General features: G+C 35.5%; 2 protein-coding genes across 2 annotated transcripts; one reads left to right on the top strand and one right to left on the bottom strand.

Moving 5' to 3' along the window:
- Window positions 1–2,218: 2,218 nt before the first annotated feature.
- On the bottom strand, window positions 2,219–3,532 carry LOC131062871 (putative UPF0481 protein At3g02645). The gene has a single exon (XM_057996609.2). The coding sequence runs from the start codon at window positions 3,530–3,532 to the stop codon at window positions 2,219–2,221; it is 1,314 nt and encodes a 437-aa protein (XP_057852592.2).
- A 1,201-nt stretch (window positions 3,533–4,733) lies between these two features.
- On the top strand, window positions 4,734–9,816 carry LOC131858518 (uncharacterized). The gene is made up of 6 exons (XM_059211773.1): window positions 4,734–5,382; window positions 5,627–5,974; window positions 7,877–8,000; window positions 8,115–8,179; window positions 8,277–8,335; window positions 9,481–9,816. Exons 1-6 carry the CDS (start codon window positions 4,734–4,736, stop codon window positions 9,814–9,816), a joined length of 1,581 nt encoding a protein of 526 aa, XP_059067756.1.
- The last annotated feature ends 6,424 nt before the right edge of the window (window positions 9,817–16,240 follow it).

Below are 16,240 nucleotides of genomic sequence, written 5' to 3' on the forward strand. Positions count from 1 at the left end.
TGAAGAATTGTATGCTTAGAAATTTTCCAAAAGAATGGTGCAAAGGGTAACCAAAGAAATAATTGTATCCAAGGAAATGTACAAAAAAAAAAAGAGTACAAAGAAAAAGCCACTAATTTCTTTGCAACCTAAATAAATGTCTACAAAAATTGATGGGTGGTTTGTACATAAATTGTAATAAATATTATAGTGTATGACCCTCGTGTTAAAGCAATTGTGTACACCTTGTACCAAGTGCAATAGCTTTAAGGTAGCCTACATGCATCCAAAAGACAAGCACATTTCTGCTATGATATGCCTCCAAGCAAGGACAAAATCAAGGGAAATGGAGCACATGACAAAAGGGAGAATAAGGGATCCACCAACTTTGGGGTCAATATCTTCATTTGATAACTCATGTATATCAAGTATAATTGCATTGAATTGACCTCAACACCAAATGGTAGTGGAACTTCAAGCACAATGAAAGAAGAGCACATAAGATAACAAACAAATGTCTTTTTGGGTCTACATGGAAGAGATCAAAAAGAGATCCCAACACTTTGCATCATCCCCAAGTAGACAACATAAAGACACATTTATGAGCAATAGCACATGTATGACATATAGAAGAATTTAGATACAAATAGAGGAATGCCACAATGGATTGGTCCCTCTATCATCTCGTGCCAATGAATTAACAAGGGTCATCCATAGAGAACCTAACATAACACAAAAACATATCAAGAAACACAACATTAGGGAAGCACATTATGGACAAGCAAACACATGAAAGAGAATCCACAACATGAATGAAGCTAGTCAAGCATATCATCTGCCCCTCAATCTTTCTTAGGATCATTTAGTGATTGTGGACAAGATGCAAGAGGAAGAACATTGACCATGGTAGATGGAGCTATTGCAAGTTTTAAACAATGACCTTTCTCTAATGATGGATCACTTTGTTTGTCACTAGGAGCTAGAGTTAATGCTTTGGAAAATCTTGAATATAACTCAACATATCATCAAAATCATTAGAACCAATATTATTATTTGCATTAACATTTCTAGTGTCATGATCATTATCATTCATATCATCATATAAATTAATCACAGTAGGATCTCTAATGCAAAAAGAATAATTATCATACTTAGACATTTTAATTTTCTTAAGATTTTCTTCCTCCTTTTGACTGGTCATAGTTTGGTAAAATGGGATCAAAGAATTAGTAGGTGTTTTAGGGGAGGAAATCATTTAAGAAGCAAGCTCATAGGCATTAGCATGATTTCTTCGGCATCGGTCTCAAGCACCATGGTTTCTTTTGGCTTGGCTTAGAATTTGAGATGACTTGGAATCAATTAGCATCAACTCCTTTTCTTCCTATAGAAGCTAGGGTGATTACCTATCAACAACAAATTATCTTTGTTGACTCAATCATATTGTGAGCATTATCGTAAAACTCTCAATACTTACAACATGTTAGGATAAAAAAGCAGTCAGATTTGTTCTTTACAACACCTTTCACATTTCCCAAAAGGGATGAAATGCTATATTAACAGATGCCAATAGATATAATAAGTATCTATGATCCCATGTCAATATTAATAAGATTCATGATTGAATATGTATATGCATTTGCTGCAACTAACATTAGTACCCACTATATTAATTCCATGAAATACAATTCAAGCACCCAATTTCATACCAACAATTACTAACTTTGCTAGAATTAAAACTATACAAAGAAATTATAAATAGCAGCATACTAAATATAAAATAACTCCACTCACATTCTCTTGTATGATAACAACAATCATTTACAAATATTTCGTTCATATGACCATCAACATGAGACCAATCTATAAAAGCTCTTATGAACACAACAATGAAACTAATACTAGCTCCTTTCGAGCAACTACACAAAATATTACCTATGGAAGACCAAGAGTCACAACTTGGATCTCCAAATGCAAACTCAATACTTCAATCAATTGATCTCAACCCTTTGGACATTGAATTGTATATAAATTATCATAATGGAAAACTACATACATCGATAGGGCTACTTGAAGAAATAAAGATGTGGGAAATAATACCTAATAGAAAATAGAAACTGTTGGTATGCATGCAATAGAAAGAACTTCAGTTGGGGCAGCTAAATTCTAAAAACGATGCGTATAGACAACTTGTGCAGGCCTAATTACAAACGTGGACTACTAAATAGAAGCAATGAGTAGATTAATTTGTAAGAAGCCTCCGATGCAGTGAGAAAATGGTTTGCACGGCAGCGAAGAGCAAAAGCATGCATGCTGCAATAACAGAAACAGTTCTCCATGGACTTGAACAATGGTCATCTGTAAATTCAGCGATCATGACCTTAGTTTTGCTATGGTAATGTTTATGGGCATCTTCTCTGACTTTAGCGAACGGATCCTCGTAGCTTCTGGTGATGCCTTCACTCAGCCTGTGGAAGAGATCCGCCACTTCTCGGTCGTTTCCCATGTAACTCTTGATAATTCTGGCTTTTCTTAGGACAGAGACATCTTTTTCAGAATGAATGAGCTCACAAATGAGAAGAACGTACCTTGATATTACACACATGTCCTCCGCCTCGCATATTTCGAACGCCATAAGATTCCGCAGAAGGGTTTCAACGCTACTGGAGATTCTGATTATGGGGAGATGAAATCGATTCCTTTTGATGCTATTCTCCATAAAATTTCCCTCCATCTTTGTGAATTTGATCCCAGCAAGCCTTAATTCAGAAGCAGAGGGGATTATAATCTCCCGTTTGGGAGGATCAGGACATGGTTGGACGGGAACAGGCCATGGCTGGTCGGTCTCTTGATGAAGTTGAAATGGATGTATGACATACATAGAGATTTCAGAAGCAGAGAGGATTATAATCTGTCGTTCGGGAGGATCAGGAGATAGTTGGTCAAGATCAAGACATGGCTGCTCGGTCTCTTCATCTTGATGGAATTGAAATGGATGTATGACATACATACGTATTAAATCCAAAAGATGTTTACTTTTTTGTGCCCCTGGAATTTTCTTTAGCGGAGGGTCCGTCTCCTTAAAAGGGTAGAACAACCTTGCTATTCGGGCACCAGCTACCAACTCGCACAGCTCTGTAAATGGGCTTGCTTTATCTTTTTTGTTCTTGCCCTTCAACTCTAATATCTTGAGCAGAACACAGAGTGGAATTTGATTCTCCAGCATCAGAATGTCAGTTATTATGGGGTATGCAGTGTATTCAATAGTATTTCGATCAAAAAGACAGTGATCCGATTTTGTGTCAGTACCCAAAGCCCTAAATATTTCTAAGATAAAACAAGCATCCAAAGTGAGCATCCAAGCAAGACGCCTGTCTTGATACTCGATGTGATATTGGTAGCATTTTCTTACCGTGGGAACCAGAGCGAGAATAGGTCCTATCACTTGTTTTTCCAATTCTTCCTCAGTCATGTCAAATATTTTCCGTGTAGCATGCAATTTGTGAGGAAGCATTTGAGGATGCGCAACGTGATGAAGTGGGCCTAATGACACCATTTGTGGAACATAAGCGCTCTGTTTCACATTCGGGGACTTTATGAATCGACACCTTCTCAGATCTTCGGACGGAATTCAGACTTTGGTTGCGAAACCCATTTTCGACATCGGCAATCCACTTGTCTGCCATGGGAGATTGGGATATAACTTGATTTTGATTTAATTTCCCTGGTTGCAAAGAAATTCTCTTTCTACTTGCTTGGCGATGCAGATGACCCAAAAGAGAAACAGATTCGGATTTTAAAGGACATTCACTTGCAATGTCTCAGAAAAATTGTAGAAATAGAGACCAATTCACGAGGAAACCACGGTGAGGAATCTTTAGTTGCTCGTAAGTATATCCTCTTACTAAGCTTATAAAAGATTCATGGAAATTGCAATTTTGAAGCTTCTCCTTGCTTCCCAGAAAGTACTTGGAGGATTCATGGAAATTGTATGGCATTAATTTTGAAAGTACTTGGAGGATTCATTAAAATTAATTTTGAAGCTTCTCCTGGCTTCCCATGAAGTAGTTGGAGGATTCATGGAATTACAGGGCATCAATTTTGAACCTTCTCCTGGCTTCCCAGCAAGTAATTGGAGGATCCATGGAAATTGCATGGCAACGATTTTGAAGCTTCTCCTGACTTCCCAGCAAGTACTTGGAGGATCCATGGAAATTGCATGGCAACGATTCATGGAGCTTCTCCTGGCTTCCCAGCAACTACTCAGAGGATTCATGGAAATTGCATGGCATCAATTTTGAAGCTTCTCCTTGCTTCCCAGCAAGTACTCGGAGGATTCATGGAGCTTCTCCTGGCTTCCCAGCAAGTGCTTGGAAGATCCATGGAAATTGCATGGCATCGTCGCCTCCCAGCAAGTATTCGGAAGATTCAAGGAAAGCGTGGAGCATCAATTTTAAAACTTCTCCTGGCTTCGCAGCAATTACTTGGAGGATTTATAGAAATTGCAGGCCATTAATTTTGAAGCTTCTCCTGGCTTCACAGCAAGTACTTGGAGGATTCATGGAAATTACAGGGCATCAATTTTGAAGCTTCTCCTGGCTCCTGGCTTCCCAGGGCATCAATTTTGAGACATTGCCTTCAAAATCTGGATCTGTTTCTCCCGTATAAAAGGATCATCTGCATCGATAGCAAGGAGCAGGAGAATTTGTTTGCAACCAGGGAAATTAAATCGAAATCAAATTATATCCCAATCTCCCATGGCAGACCAGTTGATTATCAATGTTAGAATTGGGTTTCGGAACCACTATCTGGATTCCTTTCGAAGATCCGAAGAGGTGTCGATTTATAAAGTCCCCGAATTCCTTGTTAAGCTGAATCCGAGCGCTTATTTTCCTCAAATGGTATCATTAGGCCCACTTCATCATCACGTCCCGCATCCTGAAATGCTTCCTCATAAATTGCACGCTATGCGGAAAAGGTTTGACATCAGTGACGAGGAAAAAGTGATAGGAGATGTTCTCGCCCTGGCTCCGGAGGTAAGAAAATGCTACCAACACAACATCGAGTACGAAGATGAATATCCTTCTCGCATGCTCACTTTGGATGCTTGTTTTATCTTACAAATATTTAGGGCTTTGGATATTAAAACAAAATCGGATCACTGTCTCTTTAATCGAAAAAATGTTGAATACACTGCATACCCCATTATAAGTAACATTCTGATGCTGGAGAACCAAATTCCACTCTCTGTTCTGCTCAAAATATTAGGGTTGCAGCTGAACATAGATGACGCAAGCGCATTTACAGAGCTCTCCGATTTGGTAGATTGTGCACGAATAGCAAAGTTGTTCTACTCTTCTAAGAAGGCGGCCCCTCAGCTTAGTAAAATTCCAGGCGCTGAAAAATGTAAGCATCTTTTGGATTTAATCCGTATGTATGTCATACATTCATTCCAACTCGATCAAGAAACCGACCAGCCAGCCGAGAGAAGAGAGGTTATAATCCCATCTGCTTCCAAATTAAGGCGTGCACAAAGATGGAGGGAGAATTTATGCAGACAAAGGGAGAACTTCTGAAGATTAGCATTAAGAAGAATAGATTTTACCTGCCCAGAATCAGAATCTTCTGGCATTTGAAATATGTGAGGCAGACGACATATGTGTAATATCAAGGTATGTTCATGTCATGTGTGAGCTGATTCATTCTGAAAGAGACGTCTCTGTCCTAAGAAAGGCTGAAATTATCAAGAGCTACAAGGGAAGCGACCGAGAAGTGGCCGATCTCTTCAAAACACTGAGCAAAGGCATACCTAGAAGCTACAAGGATCCGTTTGCTAAGGTGACAGAAGATGCAGATAAACATTATCATAGCAAAATTAAGGTCATGATCGCTGAATTCACAGACGACCATTGTTCAAGACCATGGAGAACTGTTTCTGTTATTGCAGCATGCATGCTTTTGCTCTTCACCGCCGTGCAAGCCATTTTCTCACTGCATCGTAAGCTTCTTCCAAATTAATCTCCTGCATTTGTAATTAGGCCTGCGCAAGTTTGCTAAACACTGTTCCTAGAATTTAGCAGCCCCACCTGAAGTTTAGTCTATTGCATGTAGGTATATCATCTTCATTTCTCTTGGATAATATCCCCCGCCCTATCATGCATTTTCATATAAGAGCTTTCTCTAATAGTTGCTTTGTGATGATATTTTGATTGTACGGCAGAATATGACAGGATTTATTTTATATTTATAAGGTTGCTATTCATAATTTCTTTGTATGAATTTGATTCCAGCAATGCAAGTAAATGTTGGTACGAAATTGAGTGTTTGACTTTTATTTGATAAAATTGATATAAAGCAGGTATTAATGTTAATTGTACTAAATGCATATATATATTCAAGCATTAGTCTGACTCCTTTTTTATTCTAACATGTTTGCAAGTATTAAGTTTTTATGATAATGTTTACAATATGTTTGAGTCAACATTGGTTTTTGTTGTTTTTTTTTGTTTTGTTTTGTTTTTTTTATTCGACGACAGGTAATCACCAGTCTACCAGTCTATATTAATGAGATGAGTGTAAAATGTTTCTAAAAATTTAATATTGAATTATTAGTCATAACGATGCAGAGGTCTAAATTGAAATGTTTAAATTGAGATCTTTATATTTTTTTTTGAAAAAAAAACTCTGTTGTGATGTGCAATATTAATCTAGGAATTTTGAGATTTGTTATTAATCAATTAATATCTATAATTTGTGGCTTTGTTTTCGAGTGGGTATTTGTCAAATGGTAATTTATTACACTTTTTGGCCTTAGTTCCTTTTGTGGCTTTTACTCTTCAATATTATTTATTGTTTTAGTTCTATGGGGTAAGCCCACCGAAGCAGTTATGAAACCCTATGTATATAAATATATGTTATATTTCTTAAGAGATTAATATTATTGGAATTATATGTGACTTTGATCTTATTTGGAATGTGGGTATGTAGGTAGCCTTTGGGAAATAAATGCCCCTAGACCTAAGTAAATTGAAAAATATTATTATATAAGTTATTATTTTTTTCCAATCACACCAAACTCAATTTATTTCAATGTGTTTGGCATAGTTTGTAATATTGTAAGCTTATTTGGAAACCTTGACATGATTCTAGAAAGCTGAGGTAGTGTAACTACCAATCATACATTGAAGTAGCTGGAAATCGCAGGCCATCAATTTTGAAGCTTCTCCTGGCTTCCCAGCGAGTACTTGGAGGATTCATGGAAATTGCAGGGTATCAATTTTGAAGCATCTCCTGGCTTCCCAGCAAATATTTGTAGGATTCATTTAAACTGCCGGGAATCAATTTTGGAGCTTCTCCTGGCTTTGGAGCAAGTACTTGGAGGATTCATGGAAATTGCATGGCATCAATTTTGAAGCTTCTCCTAGCTTCCGAACAAGTACCTGGAGGATTCATAAAAATTGCAGGGCATCAATTTTTAAGCTTCTCCTGGCTTCCCAGCAAATACTTGGACGATTCATGAAAATTAGGGCATCAATTTAGAAGCTTCTCATGGCTCCCCTGCAAGTACTTGGAGAATTCATGGAAATTGCAGGGCATCAATTGCAATGTTGGATGGTTGTTAAAATGTGTAATCAAAGTGGGGAGGAACTTGATGATAGGAAAAAACAAATTATAAGAAAACTCCCTACAATTTCCAAAAAATATTCCCAGACTGCCGTGAAGTAAGGAAAAGCTTTAAAACTTTCATAGTAAATAAAATTTTTGATAAGATGCCCTAGAATTTCCACAAATCTTCCCAAATACTTGACCGTCGTGAAGTAGGGAGAAGCTTAGAAACACTTTCTGCATACGACAATAAGATGTGATGGATAGTGGGGTGGACTCTGACAAATCTCTGCAGTGAAACCAGAAGCTTATAATGCTGCCTCGTGCAGGAGAAGATGGCTACTAATATCCCTTGCAATTTCTACAAATCTCCTAAGTGGCTGTCAGAAAGCGACTAACGAAATCATTTACTTTAGAAGGTGAGCATTTGAAAGTTTTAAATGCCTTCTGAAAAACATCAGGAACACATATCACAAACAACTCTCATATATGTACGGGCAACTAATAATTCCGGACTTTCCCCATAAAGCCAGAATCATCAAGAGCTACCTGGGAAGCGACCGAGAAGCGGCCGATCTCTTCAAAACACAGAGCAAAGGTATAATAGAAGCTCGAGGATCCATTTGCTAAGGTGAGAGAACATGCGAATAAACATTACCATAGCAAAATTATGGTCATGATCGCTGAATTCACAGACAATCTTTTTTCAAGTCCATGGAGAACTGTTTCTGTTATGGCAGCATGCTTGATCCAGGTGATTCTCGAGTCTGTTAGGGGATTCGACCCCCTAACCTCCAGCCTCCAAGACAGTCGGCCTACTGTTGCATCGGTGTCAACGCCTTTACCTATATATATGGCTTCGGCATATAACGTGGGCTCAGAGTTAATAATGCAGTGTCTGTTCTTGTGTTTTATTTAACGTTCGGAGGTGGCCAAAGATAAAGGGACCCGAGCCTGTCATATAAAATATAAAACAAATTAACCACTCGAGCCCTCCAAACATTAAACAGATTTTGTTATTTATTAAACAATGAAGCCCGAGTGGTTAACAAATAAAATATATATGGATGATGTTTGTTATATGGTTTAAACACCATAGTTAGTATGAAAAATGTTTTTATCTCCTTTGAGGATATTTGGTTGTATTCCAAATATGGAGATTATTTTGTATAAATGGGAGGAGAATTTGTGAGAGGAGATAGTCTTTTCTTCAGGAATTCTCTTGTGTACTCTTATTGAAGAGTTTTTGTAAAAGGAGCTAAGTAGTTTCTTATGAAGAGAATGGATAGATAAAAATTTAGTGAGTCTTTTGAGAGATTTTGTACGACTTTTAAGTCGTTTGTAAAGGCTTGATGCCCATTGTATTCATATACTCTTATTGAGAGAGAGTGAGTTGTAGTGTTATTGTAGTGTGGAAACGGGTAGAGCCTAATTTGCAAAATCTTCCTTGGAAACAGATTGTAACTCGGTGAAAGACCATGGTGATGTAAGAACATTTGCATCATAATAATGGCATCCATCACGCATGTTTGCGGACCTGGAGACGTAGCTAGAGTTTGGTGAACTTTGTTATCAATTCTTTTCTCTCTTTCCTTGATGCATGATTTTGTTAGCTTCTTTACTTTCTTGCGTTTTATGTATTTATTTGCTCAATTCACAAGCAACGTCAATTTCGATCTTCAATTAAATTTGTATCCTGGTGAATCTAACAATTGCTAAGTGATTCATAATTAGGAGTTTACAGATCAAGTTTGGTATCAGAGCTGGTCTGACAAGTTGCAGGTTGTGGGATGCTAGGAAAAAATTTAAGAAAAGTGAGGGGATATGTCTTCACATAAGGAAAATCAGTTTCCTTTTGTCTTTGATGTAGAATTTTGTGAATCTTTCATGGCGATGAAGGTTAAGGTTGATGAGATGTATGAGGAATGGAAGTCTGCAAAAGCAAGCTTGTCGAAGAAATATGAAGATGCAGACTCAATGAAAGCTCCTCATTCTTCTCATTCTCTTCCTTTTTCTCTTGGTCATTCTCAGAAAAAATCTCTAAGTGTTGGATTGAGGTTGTTAACCAAGATGGGCTACAAAGGAAAGGGCATTGGAATTCATGGACATGGTATGGTTGAACCTGTGAAGGTGGAAGCTAGACCTCGCTATGCAAGATTGGGGTATGGTGAAGGAGAATACTCCAAGGCACTGGATGCAAAGAATTCTCTGAAAGAGTTTACAATTGCTAAGTGATTCATAATAAGGAGCTTACAGATCAAGTTTGGTATCAGAGCTGGTCTGACAAGTTGCAAGTTGTGGGATGCTTGGAGAAAATTCAAGCAAAGTGAGGCAAGATGACTTCACATAAGGAAAATCAGTTTTCTTTTGTCCTTGATGCAGAATTCTATAAAGCTATAATGGCGATGAAGGTTAAGGTTGATGAGATGTATTAGGAATGGAAGTCTGAAAAAGCAAGCTTGCCGAAGAAATCTAAAGATGCAAACTCAATGAAAGCTCCTCATTCTTCTCATTATCTTCCTTGATCTCTTGGTGATTCTTAGAAACAATGTCTAAGTATTGGATTGAGGTTGTTAACCAAGATGGGCCACAAAGGAAAGGGCATTGGAATTCATGGACAAGGTATGGTTGAACCTATGAAGGTGGAAGCTAGACCTCACTATGCAAGATTGGGGTATGGTGAAGGAGAATACTCCAAGACACTGGATGCAAAGAATTCTCTGAAAGAAGAACCATCTCAAGCACAAAATAAGAGAGCCAATGACACATCACCTTCAGGCAGTGATGACACATGCAAGATGTCCAAGAGAGGAATGAACACAAACTCTTCTTGGCATGCATGCACCAAGGGTGACCATCAAAGGTATAACATGCTTGATTATTCCAATGTTCCTTTTGATTATAAGAAGGTTGACAACATAGAAAGTTTGTGGTTTAGAAAATCTTGCACATTTTGTGGGTTGAATAACCATAGTGTTTCAAAGTGTTGATTTGTACAAGAAAGTCAAGTCAACCAGGAAAGGGACACTGCATAAAGACCCATCTCCAATTCGGGAGAAAGAGAAGGGAAAGAAAGGTTGGATGTTGAAAATGCCTTGCACTTATTGCAAAAAATATGGACATTAAGAAACTAACTGTTGGAAGCTTCATCCAGATTTTCATCTGAAGAAGGACGGGAAGATTGCAGTTGATTCTTCATTGGTGAATACAAGGCAAATGAAGAGGCTCAAGTATGTGAGAAAAACTTCTTCGCTCATGTCTGCAAAGGTGGAAAAAGAAGGTGATTTGAAGCATAAAAATGAAGTAGTTGCATGTAAGTCTAACTATCATGCATTTCAGGGATCATTGGCACCGCAATATGATGTTTTGTCATGGGAACCTACCAAGAGATTAAGAGTATTGTTAGCTCATTGGCATGCATATCCTTGTATTTATTATTACTGCCAATGTAATTTACATGGATAGTGGTTGGGGTAATGAATGCAGAAGGGTGTGAGAAAATGCGCATGGGTGGCAATATGATTGTAGTTTTCATTGTGCAACATGTTGATGAAGCAGATGCGCAAATAGGGTGGATAGATACTGGACAAGTGGGAAGGTATTTTTCTCAATTAATATCTAATTAAGAACCTTTTGGAAGTCCAAAAGTTTCTCAATGGGGAGGAATGATCTAGGTGGTTCTCGGGTCTATTAGGGGATTCAATCACCTAGCCTCCAGCCTCCAAAAAAGTTGGCCTACTATTGCATCGGTGTCAACGACCTTACCTATATATATGGCTTCGACATATAACGTGGGCTCAGAGTTATTTTTACTGTAGTGTCTGTTCATTTTTTTATTTAACATTCGGAGGTGGCCAAAGATAAAGGGACCCAATCCTCTCATATAAAAAAAATTAACCACTTGAGCCCTCCAAACATTAAATAGCTTTTTTTATTTATGTTCATTTTTTTATTTAACATTCGGAGGTGGCCAAAGATAAAGGGACCCAATCCTCTCATATAAAAAAAATTAACCACTTGAGCCCTCCAAACATTAAATAGCTTTTTTTATTTATTAAACAATGAAGCCCGAGTTGTGAAGAAATAAAATATATATGGAATGTTTATTGTATGGTTTAAACACCATATTTAGTATGAAAAATGTTTTTATCTCCTTTGAGGATATTTGGTTGTATTCCAAATATGGAGATTATTTTGTATAAATGGGAGGAGAATTTGTGAGAGGAGATAGTCTTTTCTTAGGGAATTCTCTTGTGTACTCTTATTGAAGAGTTTTTGTAAAAGGAGATAAATGGTCTCTTATGAAGAGAATGGAGAGATAAAAACTTAGTGAGTCCTTTGAAAGATTTTGTACTTCTAGATCATTTGTAAAGGCTTGATGCCCATTGTATTCATGTTTTCTTATTGAGAGAGAGAGAGAGAGAGAGAGAGAGAGAGAGAGAGAGAGAGAGAGAGAGAGAGAGAGAGAGAGAGAGAGAGAGAGAGAGAGAGAGAGAGAGAGAGAGAGAGAGAGAGAGAGAGTTGCAGTGTTATTTCTTGCTTATAATTGTAAAGGTGACAAAGGAGTTGGGCATGAACATGTTGCCAAATAGATGGACTGTCATTGCAGTGCAGAAGCGGGTAGAGCCTAATGTGCAAAATCTTCCTTGCAAATAGATTGTAACTTGGTGAAAGACCATGGTGATGTAAGAACATTTGCATCATAATAATGGCATCGATTGTGCATGTTTGCGGATCCAAAGACATAGCCAGAGTCTGGTGAACTTCGTATTCAAATCTTTTCTTTCTCTTTCCTTGATGCATGATTTTGTTAGCTCCTTTACTTTCCTACATTTTATGTGTTTATTTGCTCAATTTGCAAGAAACATCAATTTAGATCTTCAAATAAATTTGTATCCTTGTGAATCTAACAATTGCTAAGTTATTCATAATAAGGAGTTTACAGATCAATGCTTGCTTTTGTTCTTCGTCAGTGTGTAAACCATTTTCTCACTGCATCGTAAGATTCTTGTAAATTAATCTCCTGCATTTGTAATTAGACATGCACAAGTCTTCTAAACATTGTATTTCCTATTGCATATTATTCCCTGCCCTATTTATGCATTTTCATTTCTTTAAGTAGGTACACTGATGTAAGGAAGTCCTTTATCATTTAGTCATATTATAGCAATGTAATTGTATTACTTGAAATCATATAAGTGTTGTATCTAATAGTTGCTCTGTGATGATATTTTGATTCTAGAAGATAATATGATTGGATTTGATTTATACGTATTATGTTGTTATTAGTATTTATTCTCTATGGATTTGATTTTAGCAATGTTAGTAAATTTTGGCACTGAATTGATATAGAGTGGGTAATAATGTCAATTGTGTTGTATGTGTATATATATATATATATATATATATATATATATATATATATATATATATATATATATATATATATATATATATATATAAAATCATGTCTGAATTATTTTTTATTCTAACATGTTTATAAGTATAAATAATATTATGGTAATGCTTACAATATGATTAAGTCAACAAAGAGAATCTTGTATTAGTAGGTAATCACCCTAACTTCTATATTAATGAGATGAGCCTACAATGTTTTTAGTATTTTTATGTTGATTTTTTAATCATAATGGTGGAGAGGTCTAAATTGGGATCTTTGTGTCCTTTATTGAAATTTATTTAGTATAGATTTGTCAAATTCTAAACTTACAGTTTCCATGTGTTTTACTAAGCGTTATTGATTGATGGGAAGCATGAAAAAGAACTTTATTGGGATATGCAATACTAATCTAGGAAATTAGAGATTCACCATAGTATAGGCTTGTTAAATTTTAAAGTTGGTTGAGTTTCCATGTGTTTTATTAAGCATTGTTGATTGATGGGAATCTTGAAAAGGAACTCTATTGGGATATGCAATACTAATCTAGAAACTAATACCTATGAGTTGTGGCTTTTTTTGGAATCGAAATTGGTAAATAGTAATCTATTACACTTTTTGGGGCTTAATCTCTTTTGTGGTTTTATTATTCAATATTTATCTTTTACTTCTATGAGGTAATTCACCTAACTATTTATGAAATCCTATGTATATAAATATATTTTTATGTTCTTTAAGATATTAAAATTAGGAGAAGTGCATGTGACTTGACCTTTGTTGGAAGTGGGAATGTGGGTAGTCCTTGGGAAATAGATGCCCCTAGACTCAAGTCAATTGAGATATTTATTTCTAAGGTTTTGAATTATTCATAAATGATCATCCCTCACTCATAGGCATGCTTCAACTTGAGACTAAAATTTTCTTTAGATGGTTGTGACCTCACCTTTTCAAATTAATATGTCTTCACTATATATGTTGGGTTCAATAGAAGGTAACCAATCTTCATCAAACTTACCTTCTCTATGGTTTTTGATGTTTAGTTTTCTAAAATATACTTTAACCTTGGATGAATTTTTATAATTATTATCATCATGGTCTATAATTCATGTGAATGAATTAGAATGCCTATAGACTTGTCCAAACTAAAATATTTAGAGGACCTTGTGTTGAAACCGTGACTTTGTGTTTTAGCTCAACTATAAGTTTAGGAGGAAATAAGTTATCATCAAGACACTAATGAGGTCTATTCTTTCAAGGAACAAGGGGATGATAAATGGGTTATGGTATAGGTATGAATAATTGAAGGAAATTTTCCATATTTTCATCTAGTAATTGTGTTATTAGTGTGAAAACTACTGTTATTCTTTATGAAGGATCTACTTGCTCTAAATATTGTCTATATCTATGTTGATTTAGGATGAAGATCATATGATGGCTTTACGAAATTTAGATAATTAATAGTAAGTATTATCACATATCTATATTGACATCTATACCATATTATTATATTCATTAAAATTTAAAATGATTTTAATATCTATATGTTCATTGGAAAATTATGTGTTGAAAGTCAACTTCTAGATAATTGCTTGGGCTTGTTGCTTCTAGTGAAACACTTCCTATTGTTGAAATCATTCTACCTAATTTATTGGCTTGTTCCATCCACTATATAGTTTTTCTTTTTATATTATCAATATTTTACTAGATAGACTTTCATTTGGCCATAATTTGATTAAAAAAATCTCACTTCATTTTTTCTTCTATTATTTTATTTGTTTCTTCTTTAAATGCTTGTTTCTCTATTTAAGTCTCATAATATCTCAATAGACATGATCAATATGTTTCCTTTTATATTGTCTAAGCTACTTTAAATATTTTATCATTATAATTAAAATTGGTATGTCTCACAATGGTGTGCAATTTTATTAAGGCATTCTATAAAATGGACTCACTTTCCTTCAATTGAAAATTCTGAAAATCTCTTCAACGCATCTGGAGCTTCACTTATCTAACTTTCTCAATGACTATTAACTCATTTGGAGTTTTTCTCATGTCTCCTTTGCATAATTAGTTGCTTCGATTCTACGAAAGTTTCTCTTTGTCAAGGCTACTTCTACCAAACTCAATGCATTTGCATGTTTTCTTCTTGTTCCCTTCAGCTACGTCTTCAAGGTATTTGTGAGACATACATACTATGTTGCATTATAGTCACATTTATGAACCCATTATCCACTAGCTCCCACAAAATAATTTACGATCATTATTGTCTTCATTTTCTTTTCCGAATCATCATAGTCTTGTCCAAATAATGATGGTGGTTGTTGTTAGATCTTACTCTCTTCTCTGTCCATGTCTCCAAGTCAATGAAAATTCAATATCCAAAAAAAAATGACTAACTCACTCTGAGACAATAACTTCTAGCTCTGATATCAATATAATTAAAATAAAATCCAAAACTAAAGATACAAAGACTGGAACTTCACTTGCCAAACGGTTGGCAACAGACACAAAGCAAACATATAGAGATAGTTGTTAACAATCTCCAATTTTATTTTAATTATAAAATGGGATTTAAAAACTATTTCAAACAAAAATTACAAATTATTTACAAATATAACATCTACATCAATTTGGAGCTGCAGTGAACTCCCTATTCTTCAATTTGTCTAGAATTATTTGTTGTCTTCTTGCTTTATCTAGAGCGACATGTTGTACTACAATATCTTCACAAAATTTGCTAATGCTACAACAATCTCTTTGTTTTCCTGAACAAAAATTCAACTACTTCTCACTAAATTCAAAAAACTTACAATTGCATCAACATTCCTTCATTTAGTCTCTTGTTGTTTTTCCCAAACATTACCTCTCACATTCAAAATTCAAAATCACCTACCAAATTAATTGCTACTATTGTGCTTTAGGAATAAATATGGATGAAGATTCCAAAATATTTTTGTTTGGTCGTTGTTTGATAGCTAGTTGACTAGAGGGCTGAGGAATAATAAACTTCAACACCACCAATCAATGTCATAACTTAAAGGGTAAAATGAATTTGGCTTAATGAAATTTGTTAATTACTTCACTCTGTTCCTAGATTCTCTAAAACAAGATTTTGCAAAGGCTATGAAATCTTCTCTATTTAACAATAGCCAATCAAAAACTATTGAGGCATCTAATAGTGAATAATATCTTAATTAATAACCATAGCTAATCTTAAAATAATGACTTCTAATAATAATTTTATTAAGTATATCTTACAAATTA

This window comes from Cryptomeria japonica, chromosome 9 (assembly GCF_030272615.1).
Source record: "Cryptomeria japonica chromosome 9, Sugi_1.0, whole genome shotgun sequence".
Taxonomy (NCBI): Eukaryota; Viridiplantae; Streptophyta; class Pinopsida; order Cupressales; family Cupressaceae; genus Cryptomeria; species Cryptomeria japonica.